The sequence below is a fragment of the Fusarium vanettenii genome (genome assembly GCF_000151355.1).
Source record: "Fusarium vanettenii 77-13-4 chromosome 8 genomic scaffold NECHAsca_10_chr8_2_0, whole genome shotgun sequence".
In the NCBI taxonomy this organism is placed as follows: Eukaryota; Fungi; Ascomycota; class Sordariomycetes; order Hypocreales; family Nectriaceae; genus Fusarium; species Fusarium vanettenii.
Genome location: NW_003315874.1, coordinates 1 through 16,814, shown reverse-complemented (window position 1 = coordinate 16,814; position 16,814 = coordinate 1). Strand labels below are relative to the sequence as shown.

Genomic DNA, 16,814 nt, shown 5'->3' with positions numbered 1-16,814 from the left:
TGACCTCCGCTTACTTAATTGACTGAGATTATTTTAACTACTTGTTGAGTCTTGGCGCCCTCTCATGGTCGTTCCAGAACGCGCATTGCAAAGGCCGGGCATTGTCCACCTCGACTACAGTGAAATCTCCCGGGTTCACAACAATCTGCTTCCCGCCTCGAGCTCCATACTGTGGCCACTCGACGGCTCCTTCGCGCCGGTGGCGATTCGGGTCCCCGGTAAGAACAAAACTGTTCATGTAGCTATAGTAAATCTGGGCTGTATCCCTGTACGGCACGGCCGGGTCGTTCCAGAGATACGCAAAGTCGGAGGCATGGGGGATGCCGCGCCACGACTGTGCTGCCAAGGGATGATCGGGCGTGTTGAAACGGAGCCTCCACGTCGGAACACCCGCTGCTGATGTCCGGGAGGCAGTCTCGCGGCTGGGGCAGATGTAGGCCATGTCAGACCACGAAGCTGAGATTCGGTTGTACTGTGTGCTGTTTGGAGACATGGCCCAGGGAGAATCGGGATGTGTCACTGGGTCTGGGTAGAGCTCGTTTAAGATGGCGAGATCGGTGACGTTGAGATTGGGGCTCATGCGATGCCAGAACTGGATAAAGTCGTCGTTGGTCTGCAAGTTTCCTGGCGTGTAATACTTGCCCTCGTCTGTAGTGTAAGTCGTTATGATGGGTAGGTGATGAAATGTGCTTTCGATGCCGCTCTCTGACCCAGATTTCTCAAGGAACAGTCCACCCAGTGCCGGTTGCCACGGCCAGTCCAACAGATTCTTGGCATCTTCGTATCGCTTTGTAGCCACTTCTCTAATCTTCTCCGCAGGCGCACTGATGAGACAGCTCATTTGCTCCGAGTCTTCGGCCTCAACTGAGCAACCAATGTGGTCCATCAAAGCCGCAAAGTCTCTCTTGTAGCGAGGATACTCGGGAGGAGGAAACGCTCGAGCAGTAGGAGAACCAGACTGAAGAATTGCCCTTACGAAGAGTGGCTTGTTCTTGTCAACGCCATAATTATGGAAGTAGTGGAATGCCGTAGAGTGAGCACCAGCTGAGAGACCGCCAAGTGTGATCTGATCGGGATCTCCACCGAAAGAGCTCAGATGGCGCTGCAGAAACTCCAAGAAAAAGTGTTGGTCCTGAAGTCCAAGGTTCATGAGACCCTGACGCTTGAAAAGGTCACTTGGAAGAAATCCAAAGGCATTAAGTCGATAGTTGAAGGAAACGACAACTACAGGCTCTGCGGATGATGCAACAAAAGCAGCGCCGTCAATGTCGCGTGCGGAAAATGACGCAAAGCCACCTCCATGAATCCAAACCAAGGTAGGCAGCTTTTCGCTTAGAGGTATGCCGTTGGTGCGGTACACGTTGAAAGACAAACAGGCCTCGCTTTGTTCGTCGGGGTAGGGATATTTCAAGTCTTGGAGGCAGACAGGGCCATATTGAGAGGCGTTTTTGACTCCCTCGAAAGCATCGGGCTGAGCTTCCAAAGGACGAAATCGCCTATTTCCAATAGGTTGCTGGGCATAGTCAATCCCAAGCCACGCATCGACTTCTTGAGGCAGCTTATGCTTGCTCAAGGTGTTTGATAAGGAAACTCCGGAGAAGGTGCCGTAGTCTTCGAGGCTAACCTGCGGAACGGCTGCGGCGGTACCGGTGAAGGAGTGTTGCAAAAGAGGGCCAAAAGCGGCCAGAGCAGTGGTGACTAACATTGTCTTGACTGGTTCAGAGACATAGAAGGAAAAGTCCTGGGTCGAATATACAGCTATTTGTTTACTGCGAGTCTTTCAATGCTGGCAAGTCAGTTCGATATTGGCGTTGTCGGCTTCGTCTTCTGGTGCCCGAGATCGGCATGCAGGATATTCCCAGGATAGGTAATTTTGCGAGTGCGAGCACACCCATCGCTGTGACATTATACAAGTTCCCTCTGGACTTGGCTATACTGGAAACGGCCAATACATGGCATCTTTCCGAAGGTATGATCAAGCTATTCATCATCGTTGTTGAGATAATTGGGTTTCTTTCATTCTATCACGTTAGTTCGGTGTTCAAATGTGTCTCCGACTATTGGAGTTCCACTTCTGTCCGCTCAGCCCGGGCACCAGACTAGTCAGTTGACGAACAGCAACCTTCAACGATGCGGGCGAGTTCATGTGTCTCGACGGGAATAAAGTACGCAAGGTACCTTGGTGATAGTGACTCGGCCAGCATCAAATCAGACTACGATCTTGCTACAGCCCGTTAACGCATGCCCTAAGAAACATGTTCTATTTTCAAGTCTTTACTACGTCAAGAAGAGTGTAGGAGCTAACTTCAAATCCAAAAATGGGTGGAAAGTAGGTACACGGCGACACTTATAGTTGATTAATTGTGCTGTGCCAACCTCTCAATTTAGTCCAAGGAGAAATTCCCGCGCGAGCTTGGACAACACAGCCGCCCCCTTTGGCTCACTTCCCCTCTTGACCTGAGAGTCAAATACTTCTTGACTGATATCCCCATTCTCAAGAAGGAAGTCTGCCAGACACCGTGTTACGTATGAATCAAACTCTGGATGACCTTGGTATCCTAGCACCCTGCCTTTCTGATACATGACCTGTACCTCGCTTAACGAGCTAGAAGCGAGGTTATCGATATCCGGCGGCAGACTGGACACGCAGTCGCTATGGAATTGGGGGATGTTCTACGACGGATTAGTAAAGAACAAGCATGATTTTGAGCAACAGGCAGAACCAATGTTTTAGTCCCCAGAATTTCTACACCCTGGGATGATGGAGTGACTTCCTGCACGCCTAGTTCGTATCCTCCAGGACTGAGGGTGACCTGTCCACCCAGAGCTTTCGCGATGATTTGGTGACCGTAGCAGAATCCAGCGATGGGAATCTCGGCCTGATATGCTTGCTTGACATAGCCCAGCAATGATGGAACCCAGGGGTCGTTCTCGGCTGCGGAATATTCTGCCGGCGGCGTCAGCACCCTTTTCCTCGGAACATGTTTTTCACCGATGTCTCACTGCTTCCAGTAATCACGATCGCACTGATCTCGGATAGATGGGGATATTTTTGGCTTGCGAGAACCCGGTGCTTCTTGGTTTCGATCGGTGGACAGGACTTTAGGTCGCCAAAGACAAAATGAACTAGAAGATCTCCGTGCGTTCCATGCGCTGCACGAATCACCTCAGGAGGCTCTTCGAATTCGAGCACAAGGATTTTATGCGAGCTTGCCATGTTACTCGGGGTTTGGTGCCTAAGATCTGTTGGCAAGTGTTAGAAATCAGTATTAAACCTGCTTTGGTATGTGGGAAAGCCGCAGGGTAAGAAATTCGGTCCACTGAAGAAGTAAAACGAGCTGAAGTTACTGAAGAATCGCGTGGGAATTACATGCCTCGGCATGCGACCCAGGAAAGCGGTGACAAGGCGGAAGACCCCCTCTCTCGTGATGCCCTCCACTCTCTTCACTTATTTTACCGTTTTAAGACTAGGCGCGTTCTCAGGTGAGTCGGTTTCAGCCATTTTAGATTATTACAAGGTTTCTATACTGGATGTAATGTGAATTTACTAACATGCTTTTCACTTTGACATGGAGTTGAGGTATAGCTCATCCCATTGATCCTTCATTCTCCGAGCAAACTCCGAACCCAAGGTGTTATCCACTCTTGGACTAACATAGACATAAACAGCCGGGGCTTTTATCGGATCTATCCATTCTAACCTCATCTGATTGTCTCTAATTGTATATAAGAACACTCACAGCAAATGATATCATATTTCAGGCCCGAGGGCGCAACACCGCGTACCTAATGTAGGGTACAACCATGAATTTATCCCCTGTCATGACGACCCCAAATATCCTGATCAGACTCGGTCAACCAGTGGACGACGTGATACCACCGTCCACCACCAACTCTTGTCCAGTGATATACTTGGCACTCCCCGAAGCCAAGAAGACAATAGCATTCGCCACATCCGAACTATCGCCCTGTTTCCCCATAGGAACTGCCTTATCTCGCTTCCCCGAAAACCCTTCCAGATCACCGCCGGCGTACTTGTTTGCTAGGTACACCATGAGTGGCGTGTTCATGAGTCCCGGCACGACAGTGTTGAGACGAACGCCCTTGGCAGCGTAAATGACCGCAGTCGCTTTAGTGAATTGCATGACTCCAGCTTTGAAGGTCGAGTACGCCACTTGGGGCTTTCCAATGTATCGCATGCCTGCAATTGAGGCCACGTTGACAACGGCGCCAGTCTTTTGTGCCTCCATTATAGGGAGAACCTCATGACAGGTTAGATAGACGGATTTTATGTTGAGCTCCGCTTGCGCATCCCTATACTAGTCAGCACAGTGTCAAGAAGTTGCATGTATATCACTGACCAGATATTTTCCTCCATCTCGGCCGGACCGCCAGGTTCTGAACGCCCAACATTGTTAACTAAGATGTCCACCCGACCAAACTTGGCCATGCATTCAGACACGAGCCTCTTCACGTCCACAGACGAGGTCACATCAGCTTGTGTGATCTCGACGGTACCTCCCTCAGCCTCTATCCTAGTCTTTGTATAGGCGGCAGCATCAATATCAATATCGCAGCCAAAGACCTTGACACCATTATGGCAGAGGAGACGAGCCGTGGCTGCGCCATTGCCCCAGAGTTCTCGAGTGCCGATTTGACCGATGCCGGTGACTATGGCAACTTTGCCTGCGAGATCGGGGAAGGTGGCAGAGTGTTCCATGTCTAGTGTCGAGCAGAGGGGTTAGATTAAGGGGTGAAAGTCGAGTTACAGGTCCAGTCCCTGAGATTTAGGTGATAGGATGTCATTTTATATAGTCTTAATTCTCTCAAAGTTGAGATGATGTTCTTTCTACGTAGATGGCCATAATGAGCTCCATGGTGTTGAGTCTCGCACCCAACTTCCCAGTACACAATTTAGCACCATGTGGAGACACACAAACCCACTCACTCTCATAGCAACTCTCGGCGACACTTTCCAACCATAGCCGGAGTCACTTCTCCTCACATTCATCTTCATTTTCCCACCCAAGAACTCCTTACCCTCTTCATAGACGCCATGCCCAGTTGTAGAAGTCAAACTGGCGGCATCCGTCAGCGCGCCTTCTCGTACGGCTTCAATCTAAACACCACCACGTGCCCAGACTTGGTGGCATAGGCAAAGATTGACCCGTTAATAAGGAATGAAACCGGACGGCAATCAAATGGTAACCAGATCATTTTCTGCCCGTTCCACGTGATCCAATCTCGGTTTGGGCCGAAATTCCAGCCCTCGGCCGGATACCAGAAGTCCACGCGGAGCGTTTTGATGTCAGTAAAGACACTACCGTCAGGAAGCTGCACGATCATGTCTTGATTCCAAATCTTGTTTCCGGAATGAAAGATGCAGCTTCTTCCAACAGAAGATAGCATTATGGGGGGCTCGTTGAGCCTCGCCGATGAATCTCCCAAGCCGTCAAAGTCTCCAAGTGCATTGATTTGTTTGACCCCAAGGCACCCATCACCGACGGGATATAAAAATTTTGTTGGGTCATGAGAAAAGGCCATCGGCATACCCATGGGTGAATAGCCGCATTCCAGAGTCTGGATATGACTCCCCGTCTCGAGGCACCATATCTCTATGGTACGGTGAAAGAAAACTGCCGCCACAAACAGTGAGGCCGGGGAGATGATTGCCGAACAATCGCAAAGTGGTTTCGGTGGCTGACGAGATGACCTTCTCACAGTCAGGGTATGGAGGCGTGCGCACTGGGCAATGTGCATGATGCTAACGGTCCCGGGATCGACAACAAGGGCGATGAGATTTGAGTCAGGAGAGAAACTCGCCGGGCCAGATAATCGACCGAAGTTCCTGAGCGGTTTCTTCCGGCGGCCCGTGGCGGTTGACCATATAAAAACACATTTCAATAACGTCGATCTTGCCGCAAGTAGAGAGGAGTCTCGAGAGAAGGCAATGTCGTCTAAACTATACCCGTCACATTGGAGATCTCGGATGAACTCGCCCGTGCCGCATCGGAAGAGTTGAACTTGGGAACCATCGCAAAATGCAATTTGCTCCAAGTTTGGGGATTGTTCTATCGCTTGAAAGGATTGGGTCTCATCGTCGAGCCGCTGGTCGGACTCAAAGACATTCGTGCGCCATACAGAGAGGTCACTGACGCCGCAGCGCGATATGATAAGCGATGAGTCGTGTGATAAGACAGCCATCCGCTCCCCCTGTCGCATGACATCTTGATATCCCTCGCCTTTGGTGGCGTGCCAAAGATAGACATCGTCTTGACCACAGCAAGCCAAGAGTGTTGAGTCAGCTGAGATGGTCAAGAAATCAGTACACAATTCAGGCAAGGAAATTTTGGTGATTAGCTCGCCTGTGTCCGTGTACCAACCTTGCAAAGCACCATGGGAGGTTGCGAACAGAAGTGCACCATTGTGTGATAGTGCTATCGCTTTATAACCATCACCGCGTACTGTGAGAGATTGTGTTGGCCCATTGTGTCCGATGCGCCATCCTCGTATCTCTTTTCCCGAAGCCGCTGCAAAGAATGTCGCGTCTGCTGAAAACGCGGCCCGATAGTTCTCAGACTGATGCCAGTCACGCTGAGTGACCTCCCAAGCGCATTCGCCCGAGTTGTTGCAGCATCGAAACACTGACAGGAAGGGCATGTTCCAGTGTTCAAAGTTATAAACCGCAATGAGTTTGAAGTCGTTTGAGAAAGCCAGCCAACTTTTACGACAGCTATAAGCCCTGAATGGGGGATCGTTTGGGAGATCGGTTGGGGAAGAATGCTCAATCTGCCTGGTACATTCACCGGTTGTAGTGCTCCAAACGCGGATTTCAGGGCCATTCCAACCCTTAGATTCGCCGGAATCCCAGCCAGACGATGCGAGAAGCTTGGAGTCCTGTGAGAACGACATGTTGCTGACGCACATGTCGTGTGCTTTGAATGTATGGATGAGCTCGCCGGTGTCAACGCGTCGGATATGAATAATTCCATAGACTGAGCCAGAAGCCAAGAGAGTTGAATCATGCGACAAGACCACACAGCTTAAGTGGACCTCACCTCCAAGTATCTGGTTCAATTGACCCCAGTCGATTTCATATCGTGGGCAAAGAGATACCCAGTTCGGCAATGCCCGAATGAACTTTTGCCTAATGATATTGCTTTGGGGACTGAAAAGCATAAAAGAAGAGTATATCTGAAGGGGTGACTTGTCTAGAATGTGGGCCTTAGTCTTCAGAATTTCAACAGCGTCTCGTAAGAAGTTGCACAGAGAGTCATTCTCCTGGGTCTAGTAAAATTCAGCTGCCATGTTGAAGTCTTGAAGCTGTTTTAATGAATTCTGTACCTGAAGTGTAGTTAAAATGCGATGCAAAGCGGAGATGCCATCCATGGTCCGCTCCAGCAAGGCAATGGCCTCGGCCCAATGCAGGAAATGGTCGTCAAGGAATGCGGATATTTCACCGGCGGGATATTTGCCTCGAGCACCTTGAAAGTGGAAACTCCAATGAAGGCAAGCATATTGGACATCCTCCGTCAAGTAGGAGCCGATCTCTTCAAGGTCAATGCGTGAGCCCTCCCCCTTTGACGATCGCAGACTACACATGTCTTCCTTGAGAAACTCGCGCATGACATTCATACATCCAGCTACCATCTTGGCATGTACTGTAGTCTCATCGATCCAGAAGTCATCTTGTCCATGTTGTTCAGGGTCAACCAAAAAGTCGCGGAAGGACAAATGGAGAAGCTTGACGGGCGCGTCGGCTGATGGAGGGACGCTCAAGACAGAATGTAGCAGACTCAGCTGGCAGTCGATAATGTTTCGAGGAAGGGAGAGAATCCTTGATAGGGCCTTAGTCGAGAGAGGAGTGGCGACAATGATGATTGAGCCGACAATCAATTTGAAACGTTCCAAGTTCTGCACCCTCCGTCGCTCAGATACCCCAGTAAACAGGATATGCAGGATAGGCAAGTAAGTCGCGTTCAACCGTGTTTCTTGGTTTGTTCTTTTGTAGCATAGGATATCCTGAAGCAGCCGATCAGGACCCCCCCATGTCTCTGATCACCAAGCAAACGACAAACGGTGGCAGCTTCAATGAAGAGGGGGCTTGCCATCTTGACAAGGCGCTCGATAGACGAGCTGCCTGGCCAGTTGGCGGCCAGACGTTCCCCCTTCGGCACAGAAGCGTTGTAGTTTGACCGGATTGCTGTCAGCTCATGTGAGAAGAAGACGGTTAGATCGCGCTCAACTACGTTGCTGGCGATTTCATGGAGGATGACGTGCTGGTATTCACCCTCGATTCGGTGAAATCCAATCCGAATTGGAAGCTCTGGTCGGCTTGTGAGAAATACCTTCAGGCCTTTGCTTTGAGCTTGGGAAAAGAGATCAAGGATGAGCTTGACTTGTTTGTCCTCCACCCCGCATTCATCCCAAGCGTCGATTACCAAGACGAAAGTCTCGACACTTCCAGATGATGATAAGACTTCGGATAGCGGCTCGAGTATAAGTGTATCAAACTGTCTCTGTAGTCCCTTATCACTTATTGTGGAATCTTCCTCAATCGCCTCTTTGATGTGCTTGGCTAGATCAGGGATTCTCGTAGCCAGCTGAGTGGCAATGGTCGTGAAAAGCCGTGACGTTGTTCCTCGATCACCTTCGGACCTCTTGAAGAAAAAGCTAGCCCCTAGCTTGTTCGTTGATGCAAGGGACTGAGCTATAGTGCGAGACACTGTCGACTTTCCGGTCCCAGCCATGTCGCTCAGCCAGAAGATGGACTTGGCGGAGGGGTCTTGAGCCCACTTCAATATCTCATCAATCAAGGCAACTCTAGTATCTGGCAGACAAGTTGGGTTGTTTTCCTCTGCGTGAGAGTCGAAGGCGGCCCCGGCAGCAATAGGAAGGCGGGCTAGGACGATTTGCTGGTCAAGATTGAGGACATTCGTTCTGATGGTAGCTAAGCGTAAGCAAAGGGCTGACGTAAAATGGAGAATCATACCGTATGCTTTGCACTGCTTGCTCGGTACGGCTTGTGTCGGATTGAATCCGGTTGAGATCTTCACCAACTTGGAACTTATCAGTACTGATGTCAATTGCTCTATGGGTGCTGTGTGGGAACTAACTCGACCGCAGTACATCGGCCACTCGCTTGGTGACCTGGAGAGTCCTGACCGGGATGAAACTAACGAGTTCCTTTGCGTAAGCTGCTGCCGTTGCAGCGGCGTATCGTTGCCATCGATCATTCTTGTGCGAGTCGGCGTAATCCGAGATGCCGCGTATGACGATGCAAGGGAAATGATTCATCAGACCAGCCGCCTCCATTTCGAAACACAAGCAATCCTCCCCGGCGGTCGCGGCAACTTTATCCCGAGTCGTGGCTTCCTTGACGAGAATGTTCCCAGAAGCGATGATGCCGTAGTGGAAGGCGGGATCAGTCGTCCCTCGCGCCTTCCGTTCCACCAGACACGATTCATCACACCGATCGCACGAGTCGCCACCAACGTGACTGTATGTTGAATTAAACAGTCTGTCGTGTCCGATGCCTTGATGGATGTAGCCGGGTGCATGGTTGTTTGGCGCTGCCATGCAAGGATTGGCTGCCAACATGGCGCCGAGGAAATCAGGAACTCTGGATGGAGCAATTTCATGCTCAGACTTGAGGCTCGCCAACACGTGAAGGAGAACCAAAGGGGGCATATTAAGAGAGCCTCTTCTCTCCCAAGTTCCATCTAAACCCGCTTTGCCCAGGTCACACTGGATCACACCTCCAGTGGAGCCATCGGGCTGGCTGATGACAACATCACCAAGCCGAATATCCCGACCCCGATCTGGACGAGGAATTCCACCACCGATGCCTACTAAAAGGCCGATCCGGATATGAGGCAAGGAGGAAACCAGGTTTGAGGCTGTCGTTGCCGCGGAGACTGTCCCGATTACCCCGGCCGGCAGTGAGGCGATCACAATGTTGTGTACTCCAACCTTGCCCCAAGTGTACGAGTTAGTGTCTGATTCAGACTGAGTGAACTCTTCGGGTGCTTCGTGACGTTCATCTAGAAGTGCTTTTGCCGCTGCGAGCTCGATCGAGAGAGGCGCGATCCAGCCAATGGTGTAGAGGTCCGGGCTGTGAAGTTGTGCCTCCATCTTGGTGGTTGTTGAGATGATGGATGAGTCAAACTTGAGGTGAGACGTTGCAAGGAGAAATCTGGTTAATAGTGGCCTCATTTATTTCGCTTGCTGTATGGTTGCCTGGTTCGGTTAATGCGATTGAGTCGCTATTCACAGACCCTTCCAATGCAACAGAGGTCTCGAGCTGCATGTGTCAGTTTCGCTCTTGGCCGTTCAAGTTTGGCACAATGCTTTATGCCAAGTGACCAAGTCGAAGATTTAACTTGAAGAGATTCAATTAAATTCGTTTACTGTTACTACATGCATGAAGAACAAGGACACGGGTGGTTTCCAAGGTGGATCGTACAAACCGTCTGTGTCTAGCCGGTTCTTTGTTATCGCCGATCCAGGTCCTTTGTGGGATAAGCTGAGCCAGAAGACCTTGATAGCTGGTAAAGTATCAAATTTGAAATAAGCTCATCATCTTGACATATGGTTAGAATGAAGGCTTCCATATTGACATTGCATTCTCCTGTGACATTCCAAGCTAGGTATTCATCCCTTCTTAAATCGACCCACCAGATCAGAATACGCTCAGAATTTTCGGCACAAGCCATGAATTCCAAGTTATGAGAAGATGCGATGCATATGCGAAGCCCTTTGCTTGCCCTTGCCCATACTAGCGTACCCCTAACATGTCGTCTCGCGTAGAAATCTGTCAACACAAACATCGAGTTTGAAGTGAACAGCCCAGATCGATGGCTTAAGCACCCACGGGTTCTACCTCAGAGTATGCCTTTTATTGTGGTTATTCAAAAATACACCTGGGCTGCGGCACCTTGAACCTCCGCTTGTAAGAAAGTGGCTTTTATGGCCTCAGAGAGGTGGGGAAACATAAGCCCTTGGCACGAGAGCGCATTCACAACCGATTGAGCCCCAGCAAGGTTATGTACCAGACTGCCGTGCTTTCCTTACGTACGTACTCTTATTTTCCAATTTCATTTAACGCGGCCGCCTGCACGTAATAACATAACGGTTAATAAGGGGTATAAGCGGTTATAGGGTTACCGTGTTACTTCCCAGTACCTACCTATCCCTGCAAGCATCAGTCAGGTGACCCCGACCTTCTTATCTAGGTAGGCATGGAGCAAGGAACTTGGACCAGGGACCCAATAATCTCCCCGCATTGTTGAGATCCGTCACCTCGCATGTACAGAACAAAGATTGAGCTGTGATCAATCCCACATGATGTCTTGCCAAAGACAAGGAGTCCGCAAGCGATCTGGGTGCGCCAAGTGCAAAGGTATGTAACGCAACAATTAATCCTTCGTCAGATACTTCTAGCCATCCTTGAAATGATGGACAACCTGCTGACTGTCTTCGGCCAGAGCAGCACATCCGCTGCTCCGAGGAACTGCCCCGATGCGGGCGTTGCCAGCGCCTCAACGTCGAATGCGTGCGCGGGTTGAAACTGGTCTTTCGCGAGGATGCCATTCAGCGAGGCATCAAATTTGGCCGTGAAGGTATCCATATTTCCTTCCTCTCTTCCTCGCCGTATCTTGCTTTCTCTTCAACACCGTTGACTGACTCTGGGTCACTTGGCAAGGCGTTTGGACGAAACGACCCGGCACCATGCGCAAGCCAATCAACAGAGCCATCTTCCAAGGGGTGCCTCTTGACCAGTATGTTAATCGGTGGGTCTTTCTAAATTTGGGCAACGCCGACTTCCACGATACCCACAGCGCGCCACGCCCTCAGTCTCGTCGCAGCGGCTCTGTCACTGCTTCCTGGACCCCAACGCCCACGAGCCCCATCTTCAACCACCCTCTTCAATCCTTTCCAGACACTGAGAGTTACCTCCTCGACTACTTCATCCGCGGTATCGGCCCGGCCTGCACTTTGAGCGAGCTGCACAACCCCTATGTATCACTCTTGGTCCCTCTTTGCTTTGTCTCCATCACCCTTCGTCACGCGCTACTAGCCGTTGCTGGAAGCCAACGATGTCTCCTCGGCGAAGACCAGTTCACGGAGCAAACCTGTCGCTACAAAGACTTGGCGTTGCAGGGCATCCGGCAAGAGATATCTACTGGGATGCATGGTGATGCCACAGTCGCATCCATCCTGATGTTGTGCTTTCAAGAGGTGCGTCGATCTACCTTTACGCTACCTGTATTTCATGCACACCTCGTATTGAGCAAGGACATAGATATCAGATGACTGCTCTTTGTCATGGGTTGTTCACCTTCGGGCTGGCTTGAGACTTGTCGACGACAGCACGACCAACAGCGCATCTGATCTATGGAAATTCTTCAGAATGTATTTTGTTGCCCATCAGATTATGAGCCGTACAGCATCCGAGTTCTGGCCAGAAGACGAGAAATCCCAGTTATGGCCCGACTGCGAAAACCTAGAAGAAGTATTGTGGCCTCTGCTCTCGCTGTCGTTAGCCAATACTGATTTTCACCAGTTCGACATGCTCATGGGCTGCTCCCGTGGTCTCATGACCTTAATCAACAGAATCTCGATCCTTGGATCCGAGAAAGAAAAGGTAATTCCGAACAGGCCGGTTAGTTTAATACATATTCTAACACAAATTGCTCATAGATACTGAAAGTCCGGGCTCTGACGCCCCGCGAAGTTGAGAAATACGACAATATGGCCTCCGACATTGGGACAGCCCTATTGTCGCTAAGGCAGAAGCTCCCGAAAGACGCAGCGGGGAGAAAAGACCTCAAATTGGTCGCGCGAGTCAAACATCTAGCAGCCTTGCTCTACCTCACCGAGCGCCTTGGTCATTTCAGCCCGAAGCCCGGGAGCCATTCTGCAAGAACTTGTGCATCTTTCAACGTCACAACATGGGATGTTGAAGATGTAGAGCCATGGGTGTTCACAAATTCCGAACCGAGTTCAAGTATGCGGGAGCAAAGAGAAAATGCGCACTACAGTGGATGGAACTCCTTCTCCTCTCACACATCATCAGAAGATTATGTGGACATCCGGCATGACGGGAAGATTCTGCTTCATGCAGGATCCAAAAAGCAGCTCGTATCATCCATGGTCAAGTTGATCTCTATGCTTCCAGACATGTCTACTCTACTGTGGCCTCTATTTGTGCTCGGCAACGCGAGCTTGGAGAATGAAGAGCAAAGGCGGTTTGTTCTGGACCGACTGGCTAGCATGCAAGAGATGGAGAATCTGGGGAGCGTCAGGAGAACCATCGACGCTGTGAGGCACGCCTTCACGACTCAAGGTCTCCTGACATCAGTTGGTAGACGGTGGGGGCACGAATCGTATCGCTACATCAGTCTAGCTTGACAGATAATATCTGGCCATCCTATACTCCTGGCCCTCTTCGATCTAAACCAACGAATGTTGCTGTAGAGCTTTACCACGAGATTCTAACTATATCATGCATAACGGAGGTAAGAGCAGCTAAAATACCCATGAGAGGCTAGACCTTTTATAATAATATAGCTAGGTATAATTCATTTATTATTATAAGAGAAGGTTTAAAAAACATTATTATATTAATATTACCTATTAGCTTATATAGGTCTAGCGACCTAGGCGAGCTAACCTAGTAAGCTAGGTTAGCTATAAAATTATAATATAGCTATAAAATTATAATATATTATAGGGCTTTAATTTCCCCTTTAAAAAGCTATTTTTTTTAGTCTCTTAGTTTTAGAAGCTATCTATGACGGCAGTCACAGCTATGGGCACCTTAGCCACTGCGCCACGGTATTACGACCCAACAGGCCTCACATCACGTGGGAACAAGGCCCCACAAATTCCCTTCTATACTAACCTATTATAAGGTCACTTACTATTCTAAACATAAGCCTCACTCTTTGGATTATAAGCCTCATAGTTTAAATTATAAGGCACCTAAACTATATAAGTATATAAGATATACTTATTATACTTTCTTATATAATAGCTACCTTAGCTATTAATATAACTTAATTATACTTAATACCTTAAGTATATTACTAGATATAATATTATATTACCCTTTAAGGTTATATAATATTCTCCTCTATTAATATAAACTAATATAACTAATTTATCCCTTAGGAAATACCCTCTTATTATATATTAATAGCTCTTATTTAGAGGATTACTTATATTACCTTAAATAATATTAAATATAATAGCTACTTAGGTTACTCTTAGTAATAATTATTAATAGGTTCTACCTATTAATTACCTATTTACCCTTATTATATTAATTTAAGTTAACCCTAATAATAATAAAGAAATAAATAATAATAATAAAGAAATTAAATAACTCTATGCCTAGGTTATTATTATAATTATTAAAATAAAGGAACTTAGAGGACTTATTAATTATATAGCTATTACTTAGTAAGTTTAAAATTAATAATACTATAAGAATATCTAAAATATTAATAATATAGTAATTACTATTATAAAGGGTAAAGATATTAGAGAAATCCTAAAGCTAGAATAACTAGAGAAGTTTAATAATATTATATATAAGTTATTAATATTTCTTATATAATTATATATATTTATACTCTATTATCTTACTTAGTTTATTATAATATTTAGTAAAGTCTAATATGCCGCTAGGCGCCTTATTAAATATATTATAGCCTAATTTAAACCTATTATAAAGGAATACCTTACTAAATTATCTATTAAATATTCGCCTTAGACTATAAACCTCTATTCTAGCTTTAAGACTTTTAAAGCTATGCTTTAATAAGCTTTTAGAATAATAAATAAAAAAGCCTAGGCAGAAAGAGAAATTAAGATACTCTAATAAACTCGCTCTATATTAAAATATAGCACTAAGTATTTCTAGCTCGCCTTAAAGCTTAATTAGGACTAAGAACCCCTAATATCCTTTTTCTTTAATAGGCTTAAGAGGGAGGTATAGGCTAAACTCTATAAGGAAGACTAACCTAATAACCTTATTAATTATATTAGCCGAGTAATTAAGATTAATAATTAATAATTCTCTTAGAAGAAACTCTAGAACCCCCGTAATAATAAAGAAAACTATTAAAAACCTTAATTTAATATTAACTAGGGATAACCCTAATAAATTAATATATCCTATAGAACCTATATAAGACCTATAAAACTTAAAATAACTTAATAAAAAAAGCGCGATTACTATAGACTTAAATATTAATATTATTATAAGATAAACTATATTAAGAAGATCTATTATAAGAAGTAATATAATATTAAGGAAAGTCGCTATTAGCTATAATAATAATAATTCCCCGAAGGTAAGAAATAAATAAGATTTATATAAGCTAATAGCGAATTATAAATAGCTTTCTAGATAATTAAAATACTTAGTATAGCTTAGACTAAGTATAATAATACCGGTCTAAAATTAAGAGAAATTATTATACCTTATAACTAGGTATACCTCACTAAGGAATAATTTAAGTATAATAATTATCCCTAGCTAAAACTATAATATATTATAATAAAACCCTTAAAGATAAAATAATTCTATCTTATAAATAAATTAAAATAAAAACTATTACCTAAATTAATTAATAAACCTAATAAAGACCCTAATACTAAGACTATTATAGTAACTAGATAAATTAAGTAATATTATAATAATTTTAATTATAGCACTAGAGCTAAAGCCTAGTAATAATTAATAATAGCCTAGATTTAAAATTAATAAAACCCTAAGGTAAATAATAATTTATAGAGGGAAGAATATTACTTATAACTCTATAATAAATAAGGAAACTAATATTAGAATATATTATAGGAATAATATATTTAGACCGTAAGGGAATATATAAATACTACTAATATATAAAATATATATATCTATATATACTATTAGATAATAATTAAGAACCTATAATACCTAGAAGTATTATTTAATATATAAGATAATATATAAACTTACTTAATATATAAAGAATACCTTAGTATCTTATAGATATTATATTAATATTACTAATATAAGGAGTATAAAAAGAAAAAATAAAAATAAAATTATTTCTTAATTCCCTTATTATATTAGCTTAATAATAAATTATATTTATAATATAAGATAAAAAGATATTAAATTTCTTATTAATATAACTCTATTAATATTATAAGAGTATAATATAATAAAGACTTATATAAGGTAATATATAAGTATAAATAAAATAACTATAAAATTAAGAAATAATAAAAATAAATCCTTAGGATTATTTAAAGGAAATTAAAAACCTCTAGGTTAATAAAATAAAAAAATAAAAAGAACTTAAATCTAAAAGATATCCCTATCTAAGTATATTATAAGGAGATAGCTATAAACTTATAATAAGGACTATATTATAATATATATAATAATAAATATACCTAATTAATATATCCCTAATATAAAGAAATCTCATAGATCTCCTATAAGGATTACTATTATAATATATATATCTAGAGTAAATAAGAGAATAATTATTTTCTTATATAGCTATAAGGACTTAATAATAAGCCTTACCTTACTTATAAACCTATTAATATAAGATCTATAGATAGAATAAAGGGGTTAATATAGCTAATATTTATTTTATCCCTAAAAAGGATAGATTTATTACTCTTCAATAATAATTTATTATTATTATATAGAAAATTATAATAAAAGAAAGGTAAGCCTTAAAAAGAAGCTACTTTAATATAAAAGTAATACTTTATAATAAAGATATATACCTAAGATATAGGAA

The 16,814-nt window shown here is 44.7% G+C and overlaps 5 protein-coding genes across 5 annotated transcripts; 1 reads left to right on the top strand and 4 right to left on the bottom strand.

The window, feature by feature from the left end:
* Window positions 1-37: 37 nt before the first annotated feature.
* Window positions 38-1,705, bottom strand: NECHADRAFT_46888 (uncharacterized protein; the record flags this gene model as incomplete). The annotated part of the gene is made up of 1 exon (XM_003048604.1): window positions 38-1,705. One exon carries the CDS (start codon window positions 1,703-1,705, stop codon window positions 38-40), a length of 1,668 nt encoding a protein of 555 aa, XP_003048650.1.
* Window positions 1,706-2,379: 674 nt separating this feature from the next.
* Window positions 2,380-3,217, bottom strand: NECHADRAFT_46596 (uncharacterized protein; the record flags this gene model as incomplete). The annotated part of the gene is made up of 3 exons (XM_003048603.1): window positions 2,380-2,673; window positions 2,715-2,947; window positions 3,004-3,217. 3 exons carry the CDS (start codon window positions 3,215-3,217, stop codon window positions 2,380-2,382), a joined length of 741 nt encoding a protein of 246 aa, XP_003048649.1.
* Window positions 3,218-3,854: 637 nt separating this feature from the next.
* NECHADRAFT_95362 (uncharacterized protein) lies at window positions 3,855-4,720 on the bottom strand (the record flags this gene model as incomplete). Its single annotated transcript, XM_003048602.1, has 2 exons — window positions 3,855-4,314; window positions 4,362-4,720. The coding sequence occupies 2 exons, from the start codon at window positions 4,718-4,720 to the stop codon at window positions 3,855-3,857; spliced, it is 819 nt and encodes a 272-aa protein (XP_003048648.1).
* Window positions 4,721-5,091: 371 nt separating this feature from the next.
* Window positions 5,092-10,134, bottom strand: NECHADRAFT_83562 (uncharacterized protein; the record flags this gene model as incomplete). Its single annotated transcript, XM_003048601.1, has 5 exons — window positions 5,092-7,287; window positions 7,345-8,052; window positions 8,118-8,940; window positions 8,993-9,059; window positions 9,117-10,134. 5 exons carry the CDS (start codon window positions 10,132-10,134, stop codon window positions 5,092-5,094), a joined length of 4,812 nt encoding a protein of 1,603 aa, XP_003048647.1.
* A 1,212-nt stretch (window positions 10,135-11,346) lies between these two features.
* NECHADRAFT_83561 (uncharacterized protein) lies at window positions 11,347-14,522 on the top strand (the record flags this gene model as incomplete). The annotated part of the gene is made up of 12 exons (XM_003048797.1): window positions 11,347-11,401; window positions 11,487-11,621; window positions 11,705-12,240; window positions 12,305-12,646; window positions 12,703-13,373; window positions 13,480-13,520; window positions 13,573-13,576; window positions 13,652-13,678; window positions 13,773-13,839; window positions 14,379-14,401; window positions 14,457-14,466; window positions 14,520-14,522. The coding sequence occupies 12 exons, from the start codon at window positions 11,347-11,349 to the stop codon at window positions 14,520-14,522; spliced, it is 1,914 nt and encodes a 637-aa protein (XP_003048843.1).
* Window positions 14,523-16,814: the final 2,292 nt, after the last annotated feature.